At 41.8% G+C, this 15,589-nt stretch overlaps 1 protein-coding gene across 1 annotated transcript in view; it reads right to left on the bottom strand.

Moving 5' to 3' along the window:
- Positions 1–15,589, bottom strand: part of RIPK2 (receptor interacting serine/threonine kinase 2) — a 46,920-nt gene that overhangs the window by 22,660 nt on the left and 8,671 nt on the right. The window contains exons 2-6 of the mRNA XM_061602673.1: positions 5,034–5,187; positions 4,101–4,256; positions 1,405–1,562; positions 778–827; positions 151–312 (exon numbers count right to left, since the gene is read on the bottom strand). Of these exons, the coding sequence (XP_061458657.1) occupies positions 151–312; positions 778–827; positions 1,405–1,562; positions 4,101–4,256; positions 5,034–5,187 (680 nt within the window). The remainder of the gene's footprint in view (positions 1–150; positions 313–777; positions 828–1,404; positions 1,563–4,100; positions 4,257–5,033; positions 5,188–15,589) is intronic.

The raw sequence follows: 15,589 nt of genomic DNA, 5'->3' as shown, positions 1-15,589 counted from the left end.
ACTGACACACAGCTTCCACTCACTGCCATAGGAACTGATGTGTGGGCAAGGGTTATACTTCAGTGAAATTAACAGAGATTATGCTGCAGCAGCAGAGTTTAGTGCTGCTTGCCAAGCTGCCTACCCTGCTATGTAAAATGTGAAGCTCACTTGAGAATGAAGGCCTTTCATCTGGATTTTGCGCCCAGCCACACACCATTAACGACAGAATCAAGGATCGGTGAGGAATGTCTAGCGGCAAATATTCTTCCCCAGTGTCTGGACGCTTTCCTTGTGACACGCTATACATAATCTGCAAGGGGTTTACAACATCTGTCAAAAGTAGATATTATGCACTTATTAGAAATACATGCACTTCTTATGCAGTGGCAAAAGAACAGCTGAACGAAGAGGCAATAATTAGCATTTTAAATTACAAGAGACTGCTACCCATCTTCCGCCCCTCCTTTCCAAGCCTTCATGGTATCATTTATTGAACAGAAAAGACAAAAAGAGAAAGAATGGCCATTAAAAAAATTAAAATAAATAAATAAATAAATAAAAATAATAATGGGTTGTATCCAATGCTAGTCTTCCTCAGAGCAGACTCACTGAAGTTAATAAGCATAACCACCTTAGGTTCATTAATTTCCATGGCTCTACTCTGAGTAGGTCTAGCATTCAAAAGAACCCCATGGTTTATATTTTTCAGTGGATCAATCCCCCATAATTGCTGCATGTTAACCAATCCATCTAATTCTGAACATGATTATGTAATAAAGTCAAAGATGGTCTGACCTTCAAAAGGCTGCTTTCTTGACATCACTTCCCACATAATGATGGCATAGCTGTTCAAAGTAAAAATGCACAATCATGTAAATCAGTCCCATGTTTTCTGCTAAGGCAAAATATACTCCACAAAATGCAGTTACAGTTTATATGCATCTCTCCCTCTCTACTCAGCAAGGAGGATATTACCTGAAGTACTCAAGGGCAGTATTTGTTCCAGTACTGGATGGCTCAAATGACTTTGGCATATCAATGCACATATGAACTATATACTTAGAAAAAATAGAAATGTAAGGGTTTGTGTTCAGAAGATACTTTAACAGAAGTCATATTGGCTGCCTTTGGATGACACAATAAACAATGGTTTATTGTGGTTTAGCCAATAAACCATGATTTAGCAACTTGTGTAACAGTTCTGGAGAAAAGATGAGATATAAATGAATAAAATAATAATAAAAATACCATGATGGGCATGAGCCACAGCAAATGCTACCTCTCCCAGTCAGTGCAGCGGTGAGGAGAAGCAGTTTAAAATTACATCTCAGCCCAGAACTGCAGTCAAACTTAACCGTAGTTTGTTTGAAACAAGCTTGAAACAGTCTGTCCTTTCTTAACCTGATAATAAAATGTAAATACCTGTATATATCATGCTTTACAGTCGCACGCGTTTTTTGACTGAAATCATATTCTTCGGGTGGCATGTAGACAATAGTCCCTCCTTCAGGCATTGATTTTTCACCTCGTGACAGTGACATGGACACCATGCGCCATTTTGACAAACCAAAATCTGCAATCTGGAAGGGACAGCAACAACTCAGGACAATCTACAAATAAGAGCTCAGCATGCCTGTGCAGATACAATGGAGCGGATGCAAAGGTTTCATTCCAGTTCGTTCCATTAACAGAAGGAACTTTCACTCACAGAAGTAAGTTACACAGCAGCCTCAGCAGCTGCAGCCTGAACAACAGACCTAGGTGAGAACCCAGTGGTGACAGCCTGGATGGGACGCCAGTGGTGGCCGCAGCAGCTTGGAGGCTGGGCGGAGAAGGGGAGCTTTAGGGACCCATTGGGGGAAAGGGGGGAAACTTTAAGGGGTAAAAGGGAAGGTTCTTAGTGAGGTCTACAGGGGGGAAAGTAGGGGGCTTAGCAGTTGCAGGTGGTGAAAGGTGAAAGTCTGAGGGATTACCATGGGGGCAATTTGTTGTTGGTGAGGGGTAGGGGGAGTTTGGTGACAGGAGGCATGGTTGGCAAGCGAAGCTAGCAGGGGAAGTAGCCCCCATCATATTTTTAAAATTCTGAGCACCAGTCTAAGTGTTGTCTCTTCTTTTTGCTTTGTAATGCTCCCCCTTTTTTTTGCTTTTGAAAAATCCAAAACACTCTATAGCAACCTTCTCCTACCTGGTACCTTCTAGATGTTTTAGACTACAACTCCCATCAGCCCCTGCAGTCACTTTGACATTTACAGTGCAATTCTATACTTCTCCATTTAGCTTACTCCAAGGTAAATGGGTATAGGACAGCAATCTTAAATAACCATGCAAGGTGGAGACGGCCAAAGATTTTTACTTTTTCCTACCAAAATTTAATGAAGAAGTGGTAAGAATGTGAAACTGTACTAAGACAGGCATTTTCAAGAGAGGTAGAGAAACCATGTACTTTGATGCTGCATCAGATTTGCATGCAATGTCATGGGCATGCCTAAATACAGTATTCCCATTAGTATGAAGCCCTTAGTGCTAGATAGCCACCTATGAGGGGATCAGGTTGCATGGCAGAACTTCCTACTTCCGGCCTCTATCTGGACAGGATGCTGGAGTAGAAGGGCTGTCAGCCTGATCCAGCAGGGCTCTTCCTATATTCTTATGAAGGCTGGACTACACTGATTGGAAACAACTCTCTAGGATTCAGTACTAGCATGTGTGGTGGGGCAGAGCCCCAGTCACTGGGAATCACAAGTGGGGAGAGGGCTGTTGTACTCAGATCTTGCTTGCTGACTTTGCATAGGCATCTGGGTGGTCACAGTGAGAACAGGATGTTGGACTAGATGGCCCTTTGGTCTGATCCAGCAGGCCATTGTTTATGTTTATGTACCTATACCACAGGACAAGAACATCTCTGATGGAAGGTCATGTGGATGTGTTCCCTTATTAATCAAGGGAAGAAATGCATGCGCTTCATGTGGGCAAAGTCCTGTGGATGTTCTGCCATACAAATAATCTTATAAATATGATGGATCACAGGCTCAGTGTTATGCTGGAGCTAGGCCTAAATTTAGCTACTGTGCACCATTTATTGTCTTACTCAGTAAGTGGTACAATTAACACATCCTTGCATGCCCACCTTAATTCTTGCACAGCTTTATTACTTTATTACCCTTTTCAAAGATGCATTCAGAGCAGTGGTTAACAATGCTGAACTCCACCCACCAACGTCCAAACTCAGAGGACAAATTAATAACACAATGAAATGTGTCCTCTCTTTCTCTCTTCAAATAAAACATAGTTGCATTATAGATTACTGCTTCATAAAGAGTTCAAATAACCTTTCCAAATTCTTAAGATATTAAAGCCAAAATATACTTGGTACTTTCATTCATTGCCCACAAAGTGCAAATTTGAAAAAGGAATTGCCAACAAGCTTCTTTTTCACAGAGGCAATTTTGTGAACACAGCTGCTCTTTTTTCATTACAAAAAGTAAAACAAAAACAAAACACATTTCTAGTCGTTAGTGGCATAAATAGAGAGCGCTTACACTCTTCTGAGCCTAATGAAATCTCAGAAGGCTTTTAGTGCTCGGAGAGACAGAGCTTCATTCTCCTTCAAACCTTTGAGCCCCTTTGTATTTCTAATGTTGCATAGTCTTGTTTCTCCTTCTCTAAAAAAAACACACCCTCAAACTTTTCAGCTCCTATCTATTTACTGCAAAGCAGGGGTAGCAGAAGGCAGATCAGAATCAACCAGTAGATTTCTAGGTGATTTGCAGTATATCACCAACGATTTCTGACTTGCAACTGTTTAACAACACCTGCAACAACAGCAAAATAATACACAAAAACACCTAAATTAGGCGGCTGAGAGCTGGGGGATAACCAAGAGTGGTATTTTGAGTGGAAGGAATGTGAGCTCAGTTCAGTTCAGGTACTCAAAAATCCCTGTGCTCAGCAGATCAGAGGATTCTGTTCTTTAATTCGAAGCCCATATCTTTTGCACCAGGCTCCATTTGATGGATCTTGTGGTTTTAGTGAAAGACCAAGTAGATCTCACAAATGTGAAGTATGCCTTCTCTTTCTGTAGATGACCACAGGAATGAGAGAGAAAAACACACCCATACCTTAACATGAAAGTCACTGTCAAGTAAAATATTCTGGGTCTTCAAATCATGATGCAAGAGTGGAGGACTCATATTGTGAAGATAATTGACTCCCAAGGCAATTTCATAAAGAATGCGAAACCTCAATGACCAAGCAATTTCAGGATATACATTTTTCTATTTAAAAGAGAGAGAGAAAATGATTAAACACAAACACACAATACATATTATATATATTTGGATGTATAAGAAAGACAATATCAGGCCATGCAATGAAAAATACTCCATGTTACAAAACTAAAAACTACTCTATACTACAAAATGCTTGTCTAAATGACAGATTCAATAGCCCTTTAGGGTAAGGATAGCTAACTTGTGGCCCTCCACAGGTTGCCGTACTCCAACTCTCATCATCCATGACCCTTGGCAATGGTGGCTGGAGCTGAAGGAAGCAACATCTGGAGAGCCATAGACTTGCCACTCATGCTTTAGAGCAGGGTTCTTAACCTGTGGTCCATGGATCCCTAGGGGGTCTTTGAATGGGCTTCAGGGAGTCAGTGAGCTGGGCACAAAACAACAACAATAAATTTCCAATGCAATAAAATAAATTGTATTTATTTATGGGGGTCCATCACTTTCATCAGATTTTCAGAAGGTCCGTGACCCCAAAAAAGGTTAAAAACCACTGCTTTAGAAGCTCACAAGACCAAAAAACCCCCCCACATGCTCAAAGGGCAGTGGGACACCCCGGCCCCCAATTTGTCTGCTCTTTGAGACTAAGGTTGTATGCATGTGACCACCAGATGTGGCCTTATTCCCTACTCATGTGTTCAGACAGTTGGGTAGCAGTGGTGAAGGTTCATTTGAAGAGGACTGTCTCTTTAAATTTCTCCACTCTCTTCGAAAATGCTTCATTTAGAAAATGTACACCATTCGTGGGCTTAATATACTTACACTGTGTAAAAGTTGATTCAGTGACCCATTTGGCATATATTCTGTCACGATGCCCAGAAATTCAGGTTCATTGCAAATGCCCAGAATTGGTAGAATGTAACTAAACCTTGCCTGGTGCAAAATTTCAGCTTCTTTTAAGAGATTGTCTTTCTCGCTACAGGAACAAAAGACAAAACCAAACCAGTTTTACTACATCCGAACCCAGAAATATGTAACTGTAAGTTAAAACTCCTAAAATACATTTCTGTAAGACATGTAAACCGTCAGTGCAATGGCAAAAACACACACTTTAAACACCCTTTCAAGTGGCATGCTGAAAAGCATACACTGTGAAACTGTAGTAATGGCTAGAGAAAAGCATTTAAAAAAACCTTTTTATTTTTATTAATAGAAAATGTATTAATGGGTTCTCTGTACAAAAAGCACCCCCAAGGTGGTCTGCAATTGACAAAGTTAAACCAATAAGGGCTATTCTAGACAACCCATCCTCCTCATTTGCTTGCACAAAGCTTATAAAGAGGTTAGATACCCAGTTTTTAATGAGCATTCATTCTGATTTGGTTGCGGGGTGGTCGTACAACAATGCACATTCATTCTGCAGTCCTCCTGATTTGCTTGCAGGGTATTTATATGTCTTCCCATTAATCATTTGTTCATTCCACACTTTTCAACACATTTCTGTGTCACTTTCTTAACCGCAAAAAGTTAAATTATTTTTTTAAGTGGATTTGTTGTGCTAGGGCACAAACCAACATTCCCTGGTATGCACTTGAACTCCTCCTGCAAAATACTGACAGTCCGGGGACACCCTAAAACCACAGACATAATGTAAAGGAGTCCACAGCACAACATTTCAATCCAATTAAAGGATATAAGAAAAAATACATTTATATTTTGCTCCTAAGCACTAGCAATGATGTGATTCAGCAGACCTGCCTGGAAAATGGATTCCAACAGTGCAGTGCCACAAAAGAGAATGCCCTGTCCCATTAACCTCTGCAAGATTTTACTTTATGTAGAATAGGACCCTGATCTGGCCTCTCCAGAAGAACTTAAAGTATGGCAAGGTTTCACATGCAAGGAAAGTCTTTAGTAGGATCCAGGGTCCAGGCTTATTTTTTAAAATAATAATAGGAACTAAATCTGGTAGCAAATAAGCCTCCCTAACTATATTATAATAAAAATTGGCAAGGGACTACTAGATTACTGAATAAAATATTTCAGCGGGAACAAATAAATTATGAATAACTCTTCCAAATTGGAACAAGTCCATTGAGACAGGCAATAACTGAGTTCCATCTTCCTTCACATACCTTTACTTATTAAATTTATGTCCTGCCCTTCCTCCCAATAGGAGCATTTTGCAATTGAGACTGATTCACCTACATATCAGATACTAAAAATCCAGTCATATGTCAACAGAGCTTCAAAGCTGAGAGACAGACAGCTTGTAAAAGACCCCTTCTATTGCTTTCTTCCCAGGATTTCTGTTTGAAGGAGAGTTCTACTTTTGCCATGACCTTTGATGAAATCCAAATATAAGTTCTCCTCATTACTTTTTGCAGCCAAGCAGAATTATTAGAGATCAAATAGCAAATCACATTGTCATTTCAAGCACTCCACTTTTTCTTGCTTATACAGAATTGTCCCATTGCATCCCATGAGACTTACTCTCTAGAAAGTATTGCAGCCTTAATAAAGAATCCCAACTTCATCTTTTCCCATTTATGGCCTTTTGACATGTCTGAACAAACTGTATTCATGATGCAGTACAAATGAGGATATAGGGAAGTTTTGTGTGATTGTCTAGACCCCAAGCTCACCTCTGTAATTTTCATGGGTGTGTTGAAATGACATTGCTTCCTAGTACTGAACAAAGTGCACACACACTCCCAGTAGCCAAACGGCAGTATTACTCAGTATTTCTGTTGCACTATGCACATATGATAATATTTCACAATACACTGTAGCCTCTACACATTGAGTAAATGTATTTTGCTGAGTTGTATCACTGAAGATGAAGGATGGGGGACAGGAATAGGTTTAACCAGGGGTGTAGTTGTTGAGGGTCTCAGGGTTTTTTAGTGTGTTAGCCACTGAGAAGAGTCTTCTAACATGCTTCCTTTCCTGCCGATTGGAGCCAATCAGAGTGAAATAAGGTGAGTCAGTCACTGAGAAGACTCTTCTCAGTAGGCAACAGTCTCCCCTTTCATGTTTATTGGCTCCTGTTCTTGTGGAAGAAGGATCTCATTCTCAACCCAGCACCAAAAAACAAAAAGGGTGGTGGTGGCTGTGACTAACATGAAGAGACCCTGCACTTCTACGTTTGCCACTACACTGCTGGGTTTAACAGATACAGATATAATATACATAGAAACAAAGGAAGCTGCCTTATACTGAGTCAGATCATTGGTCCATCTAGTCAGTATTGTCTACTCTGACTGACAGCGACTCTCCAGGATTTCATTGCAGCAGCAAAGCAGCTAGACCTAAGTGCTTTGAACTATACAACAAGAGGACAATCACTGTAAAACAGGGAAGATTAACCTGTAGGCCTCGAGATGTTGATGGGCTCCAGACTCCCATGACCCCAGCCAGAATGACCAATGGTCAGGGATATTGGGAGTTTGAAGTCCAGCAACATCTGAAGGGCCACAGGTTCCTCATCCCTAATGTAAAATATCCGGGGGGGGGGGAAGCAAAACAAGGAAAATTTTATTTCAGTGAAGCTGGAGAGATTCCTTGTTTTCCCAAAAACACCAAATACTATATTAGAGAACATCTGGGAAACAACATCAAGGGAACTTCAAGGGGGAGGAAAAAACTACACATCACAGCTGCAGATGTGTGTCTGAAAATGTGATGGTACCATACTAAAAAAATCTAGAACAAATGGAAAGGCTGTAGCACAGAGTTAGAGCACAGGATTTATGTGCAGAAGGGCCACAGCCCTGTAGTCAGGGTGGCACAAATGGGTGCACCGCCCCCCCAGCTGTGCTCCCCCCCCCCACAGATTTTTGTTTTGGAAAATTGTCTTTTTAATTTGTGACATGACAGACAATGACAGCTTTTCCCTTTTCGGCAGGACCATGATCCCAAGCACAAGGCCAAAGCAACATTGGAGTGGCTCAAGAACAAAAAGGTGAATGTCCTACAGTGGCCCAGTCAAAGTCCTGATCTCAATCCCACTTAGAATCTGTGGTGCTCTTTGCAAATTGCAGCCCACAAGTGACGTCCAACCAACTTGAACGACCCAGAGCAAATCTGCCAAGAAGAATGGTCCAAAATCCTCCGACGCTCTGTATAAAACTGGTACATACCTACCCCAAAAGACTTAAAGCTGTTATTGCAGTGAAAGGTGGCTCTACCAAATATTAATGTGTGTGGGTTGAATACTTATGCAAGCAACATTTCAGTTTTTTATGTTTCTTACAAACATTTTCCAACATAAAAGCAATGTCACCTTACAATAATTGACTCTGAGTTTCAGTGTTTCAAAATAAAATATCATACAGAATGAAATTACAATGTACCATTTGTAATTCAGTAATATGACGGCACTGGTCAGGGGTCTGTTTACTTTTGCAAGGCACTGTAAATGATCTGAAAAGAATATCTACCCTAAGTTACCCTTTACTCTTTTAAAGGAATCACTATACTCACAATCACACTGGCTATTTTTTCTTCTTTTTCTTGAGTACTTGATGGCAAAGGGTGAAACAGCCCTATAGGAACAGAAACACTACTGTGCACACTACAGTTAACTGGCAGGCTGTAACTGAGGCCTAATTTCTGATTTCCCCAATGTGTGCAGCTCTGCTGGAGGACTTTTTAGGGTTTCTGAGCCGAAAATCAACCCAGCAACCAGGGGATTGGGTGGCTTTATGCACCTTCCCTCCAAAATACCCCACCTAGAAATGTGGCTGCCCAATCTAACAAGGAAGGCTAGCTACAGGGCTGGGTACTGGTTTCCATACTTGGCATCTCCAAGTATGGCTGGGAAAGTCCCTTGTCTAAAACCCTGGAAAGACACTATTAGTCACTGTATACCTTGGATAGCCATCATGGTGCCTTCCAAATGTTCTTGCAAACCAAGAACAAACATTGATTGCACCTCCTGGTTTGTCTGGAATGACACAGATCACGGACCCTGGTTCAGGTGACATGCTAAGTGAAACTATGACTTAGCTCACTGCAGTGCAGCGGTAGCTGGACTAGATGCGTAAAATAGTTCCCTCTGGGAAACCACACACTGACATATTCTCAGTAAGCCATGGTTTGACTTACCACTGCATGCGAACCAGATCTCTAGTAGCTACATGTAAGAACATAAGAAGAGCCTGCTGGATCATACCAGTGGCCAACCAGCTGCTTATTGGAAGCCTGCAGGCAGGAACTGGCTTGCAGAGACTAGTTGTTGCGCATAAGTGATCATCCATAACAACAGCTAGAGCTAGCCCATGACTGTCTTCCTGTTCACCTTTTGCCATAATTGAGATACATGCATTGGGCAGAGTTAAGGGTTAAAGCATGGAATAAAAAGAAAAAAGGGAAACAAAATGTAGTATTGAGTAATTCCTGCCCACACTGTCCAATACTTCAAGGATGAGGTAGTGAAAATCCCCTAAACCATTCATTAACTGAAAGCCAGGTTCACATGACTAAAAGCATACTTTTCAACTACATTTCCCCAGTATCAATGAATGCTAGCTAAATTAATGTTTCATTTCAATTTTCCATTAGTCAACAGTTGTCTCATCCCCCTCAATTTGGTTGAAGTTATTCCTTTTACCACACCATGTCGCAATAGTTGTATTTGCACCTAACACCAAGACTCAGTTTGGTTTAAGAACATAAGAAGAGCCTGCTGGATCAGGCCAGTGGCCCATCTAGTCCAGCATCCTGTTCTCACAGTGGCCAACCAGGTGCCTGGGGGAAGCCCGCAAGCAGGACCTGAGTGCAAGAACACTCTCCCCTCCTGAGGCTTCCGGCAACTGGTTTTCAGAAGCATGCTGCCTCTGACTAGGGTGGCACAGCACAGCCATCATGGCTAGTAGCCATTGATAGCCCTGTCCTCCATGAATTTGTCTAATCTTCTTTTAAAGCCGTCCAAGCTGGTGGCCATTACTGCATCTTGTGGGAGCAAATTCCATAGTTTAACTATGCGCTGAGTAAAGAAGTACTTCCTTTTGTCTGTCCTGAATCTTCCAACATTCAGCTTCTTTGAATGTCCACGAGTTCTAGTATTATGAGAGAGGGAGAAGAACTTTTCTCTATCCACTTTCTCAATGCCATGCATAATTTTATACACTTCTATCATGTCTCCTCTGACCCGCCTTTTCTCTAAACTAAAAAGCCCCAAATGCTGCAACCTTTCCTCGTAAGGGAGTTGCTCTATCCCCTTGATCATTCTGGTTCCCCTCTTCTGAACCTTTTCCAACTCTAGAATATCCTTTTTGAGATGAGGCGACCAGAACTGTACACAGTATTCCAAATGCGGCCGCACCATAGATTTATACAACGGCATTATGATATCGGCTGTTTTATTTTCAATACCTTTCCTAATTATCACTAGCATGGAATTTGCCTTTTTCACAGCTGCCGCACACTGGGTCGACGTTTTCATCATGCTGTCCACTACAACCCCGAGGTCTCTCTCCTGGTCGGTCACCGCCAGTTCAGACCCCATGAGCGTATATGTGAAATTCAGATTTTTTGCTCCAATATGCATAATTTTACACTTGTTTATATTGAATTGCATTTGCCATTTTTCCGCCCATTCACTCAGTTTGGAGAGATATTTTTGGAGCTCTTCACAATCCCTTTTTGTTTTAACAACCCTGAACAATTTAGTGTTGTCAGCAAACTTGGCCACTTCACTGCTCACTCCTAATTCTAGGTCATTAATGAACAAGTTGAAAAGTACAGGTCCCAATACCGATCCTTGAGGGACTCCACTTTCTACAGCCCTCCATTGGGAGAACTGTCCGTTTATTCCTACTCTCTGCTTTCTGCTTCTTAACCAATTCCTTATCCACAAGAGGACCTCTCCTCTTATTCCATGACTGCTAAGCTTCCTCAGAAGTCTTTGGTGAGGTACCTTGTCAAACGCTTTTTGAAAGTCTAAGTACACTATGTCCACTGGATCACCTCTATCTATATGCTTGTTGACACTCTCAAAGAATTCTAATAGGTTACTGAGACAGGACTTTCCCTTGCAGAAGCCATGCTGGCTCTGCTTCAGCAAGGCTTGTTCTTCTATGTGCTTAGTTAATCTAGCTTTAATAATACTTTCTACCAGTTTTCCAGGGACAGAAGTTAAGCTAACTGGCCTGTAATTTCCGGGATCCCCTCTGGATCCCTTTTTGAAGATTGGCGTTACATTTGCCACTTTCCAGTCCTCAGGCACGGAGGAGGACCTGAGGGACAAGTTACATATTTTAGTTAGATCAACAATTTCACATTTGAGTTCTTTGAGAACTCTCGGGTGGATGCCATCCGGGCCCGGTGATTTGTCAGTTTTTATATTGTCCATTAAGCCTAGAACTTCCTCTCTCATTACCACTATTTGTCTCAATTCCTCAGAATCCCTTCCTGCAAATGTTAGTTCAGGTTCAGGGATCTGCCCTATATCTTCCACTGTGAAGACAGATGCAAAGAATTCATTTAGCTTGTCTGCAATCTCCTTATCGTTCTTTAGTACACCTTTGACTTCCTTATCATCCAAGGGTCCAATCGCCTCCCTAGATGGTCTTCTGCTTGGAATGTATTTATAGAATTTTTTGTTGTTGGTTTTTATGTTCTTAGCAATGTGCTCCTCAAATTCTTTTTTAGCATCCCTTATTGTCTTCTTGCATTTCTTTTGCCAGAGTTTGTGTTCTTTTTTATTTTCTTCATTCGGACAAGACTTCCATTTTCTGAAGGAAGACTTTTTGCCTCTAAGAGCTTCCTTGACTTTGCTCGTTAACCATGCTGGCATCTTCTTGGCCCTGGCGGTACCTTTTCTGATCTGCGGTATGCACTCCAGTTGAGCTTCTAATATAGTGTTTTTAAACAACTTCCAAGCATTTTCGAGTGATGTGACCCTCTGGACTTGGTTTTTCAGCTTTCTTTTTACCAATCCCCTCATTTTTGTGAAGTTTCCTCTTTTGAAGTCAAATGTGACCGTGTTGGATTTTCTTGGCAATTGGCCAGTTACATGTATGTTTAATTTAATAGCACTGTGGTCACTGCTCCCAATCGGTTCAACAACACTTACATCTCGCACCAGGTCCCGGTCCCCACTGAGGATTAAGTCCAGGGTTGCCGTCCCTCTGGTCGGTTCCATGACCAACTGGTCTAGGGAATAGTCATTTAGAATATCTAGAAACTTTGCTTCTTTGTCATGCCTGGAACACATATGTGGCCAGTCTATGTCCGGGTAGTTGAAGTCACCCATTACTACCACATTTCCTAGTTTGGATGCTTCCTCAATTTCATATCTCATCTCAAGGTCTCTGTGATGTTTCTCTATTAGTGTATATATGGTAAGTGCTGTTTGTATAGGAGATACATGGTAAGTGGAATGAAAGAGGAGGGGGGAGTGAATGGGCAGTAGAATGCTGGATGATTGGCTGAATGTTTAAAATGGCTGACAGTATAAATGGAAGGAGGACAGGTAAATCTGGAGGGAATGTGAAGTGGAGGGTGGATGTGAGGTGGAAGGTGGATGTGAGGTGGAAGGTGGATGTTAGTGGGTTGTTTTGGTGGGTTTAAGAGAGGAGATTGTGTGGAGAGTTGGTGGATGTGAGGAGAGTGTGGAGTTCGGATTAATACTAAGACCAGTACCTCAGGGATAGATGAAACCATATGCTTTATAAAGAAATCTTGTTATCTCTGTTATTTAATAAATATATTTGGTTTACCAAAGGCCTGATCCTTGGCTGGGGTTTCACAGACCAGAAGGGAGGGTAAGGTAAATACCAAGGCTGAAGAGTGACAAATGGTGGCAGCGGGGAAGGGAAGAATAACACCACAAGTATTCAGAGCAAACCAGGATTATCTGCATTGATACAAAGGGATTGGGACAGCTTAAGCACGCAGTCACAGAGGTAACCTGATAGAGAGACTCAGGCAGAGTCTCTGGGAATACGGGTTATAGGACGTGACTGGTGGTGCTGCCTAGCAGGGGGATCTGGTGAGGTCTATGCTAGAGCGGGGAGAGAAACCATAAAAAAAGGACAGTCCGGACTGGTGGAGTCCCTGGTGGTGCCTAGTGACAGGCAGTAACCACGAGCAGGTAGGAACCTGACAGGGAGAGCCAGGAGAATACGTCACAGTCTCCCTGAGCATTTTGATCAGGGGGACGATAGATCATTCCCAGTATTAAGTCCCTCCTGGGGCATGGTATCACCACCGACAACGATTCTGTGGAGGAGTCTGCCTCTTTTGGGGTTTCGAGTTTAAACATGATTCATGCAAACAAACCATGAGCCATCTCAGAGATGAGAAGAGAAGCCAAACCTTGGTTTGCTTTCCACTTGCTTTTGCTCAAGTCTCTGCAGCTTGGCAAGTGTCAGGATGTTGGGGTGACCAAAGAAACCATAATTAAGCAAGGCTGTTCGGTTTCCAAACCAGATTCAGCACCAAACCTTCGTTAAAATAAGCCATGGTTTGCAAGTCAACAGGAAACCATGGCTTCACATTGTGGCTTGTCACCAGACAACAAACCATAGTCTGCAGGGTTGGGCTCACACAAACCACTTTAACTAAACAAACTATTGCTTAGCATTGTGCACAAACTAGACCAGTGTTAAGCTAAGACTACTGTGCTAGTGACTTAACTGTCCCTCCCCAAGTGCTATGCTCTTGATGGAAATGGTGCCTCTCCTAAGATTAATTTTTAAAAACATTTTTGTGGCTGCAAACCACACAATTAACATAACACACAGTTAGGCTACATTACAAAATACTTTTTGTTTATTAGGATGCTGCAGAAAGACAGATGCATAATTGACTTGCACATCCACTATTCACATTTCAGCACCATGTCTGAAGGAAGATTGGTGCTTCTCCCTTGAGGGGAGATAAATTAGCTGCACTCATATCAGGTGCCACACATCTCAATGGAAGGGAAATGCCCAGAGGTCTCCTTTCCAACAATTTACAGAAGTGCAAGAAGCAGATGCCCAGTTACTCAGGTTGCTGCCTGTCCCAAGGCTACTCTCAGGATCCAATTTTGGGGGTAATGGTTCAGAATCCTTGGAAGGGTGGGCAAAAAGGTAGATCGGAATCTACTGGTAGATTTCTGGGTGATATGAAGTAGATCGGCAAGGATTTCTGACTCTCAATTGTTTAACAATACCAGCAAAATAATTCCCTCAATCATGTTGCTGAAATGAAGAAAGTGTGCATGTTTGGGGGGTTAACCAGAAGTGGATTTTTGGATGGAAGGATTGTGATCTCCGTTCAGTTCTGGAAATAAGAATAAATTCCTGGATCAGACCTTTTCAATTGTAAGTGTACTCCTTTTGCACCAGTTTCTGGTTGGTAGATTTCAGGATTCTAATAAAAAAGCAGTTGATCTCCCATGCCTTAGGTTTCCCATCCTTCTACAACTTACTGGAAACCTGAGAACCAATGTGGTCTAGCAGCTTTACTATGAAGGACCTGATTTTCAATATTAGGAAACACAATCGTAGTATCTGTAATATTTGGGAGCACTTAAATCTGTCCACAATGCAAGTACAAAACCATTTCTCTAGCATGGTTTCTCCTGCATTAATAATATCAACGTGGCCTCAATGGTAGCAGAGTGCAAATTTGCTATGTAGTAGTTTCTCAGGCATTTTGAAGACTGGGTATTGGATTAGGACTTGAGAGAGGCCAGGGTTCAAATCTCCACTCAGCCATGACGTGACCTTGGGCCAGTCACTGCCTCTCAAACTAATTTTCCTCACAGGGTTGTTGTGGGGATGAAATAGAGGGGGAGAACCACCTTGAGCTCCTTGGAGGAAAGGCAGGACATATGTGCAATAATATTGTGTGTGTGTGTGTGTGTGTGTGTGTGTGTGTGTGTGTGTGTGTGTGTGTGTGTGTGTGTGTGTGTGTGTGTGTGTGTGTGTGTGTGTGTGTGTGTGTGTGTGTGTGTGTGTACTCTCTCTCTCTCTCTCATTCTGGGTTTTAAATTAAAAAAACATTTATTGTTTGAAAAGCTCTATCTACACTGCCTCGAATATTTTTTTAATAGAAAAATAACCAATAAATACTGAAAATTCACAAACAGACAAATATGATATTCAGAGTGTAACCACTCTTCTTTCTCTGAGTTACTTTAAAACACCACTCCCCGCCCCCCCTGGCAATTCTTCCATGCTTTCTTTCAACTGCTTGGCAACCACTAATAAGTACATCATTGCAGAGTTTGGTTCCATTCCCACCAACAAACAAAACATCCTTGATGGCAATACTATTGTGGCCTTTTGCCAGAGTGAACAATCGACATAACATCTTCTAGGTAAATTATTTGCTCAGGGTAAATTTAGATTAAAGAGATTTGATTTAGATCAAGTTTCTCT

This window comes from Rhineura floridana, chromosome 1 (genome assembly GCF_030035675.1).
Source record: "Rhineura floridana isolate rRhiFlo1 chromosome 1, rRhiFlo1.hap2, whole genome shotgun sequence".
Lineage (NCBI taxonomy): Eukaryota > Metazoa > Chordata > Lepidosauria > Squamata > Rhineuridae > Rhineura > Rhineura floridana.
This window is presented reverse-complemented; position numbering and strand designations above follow the sequence as displayed.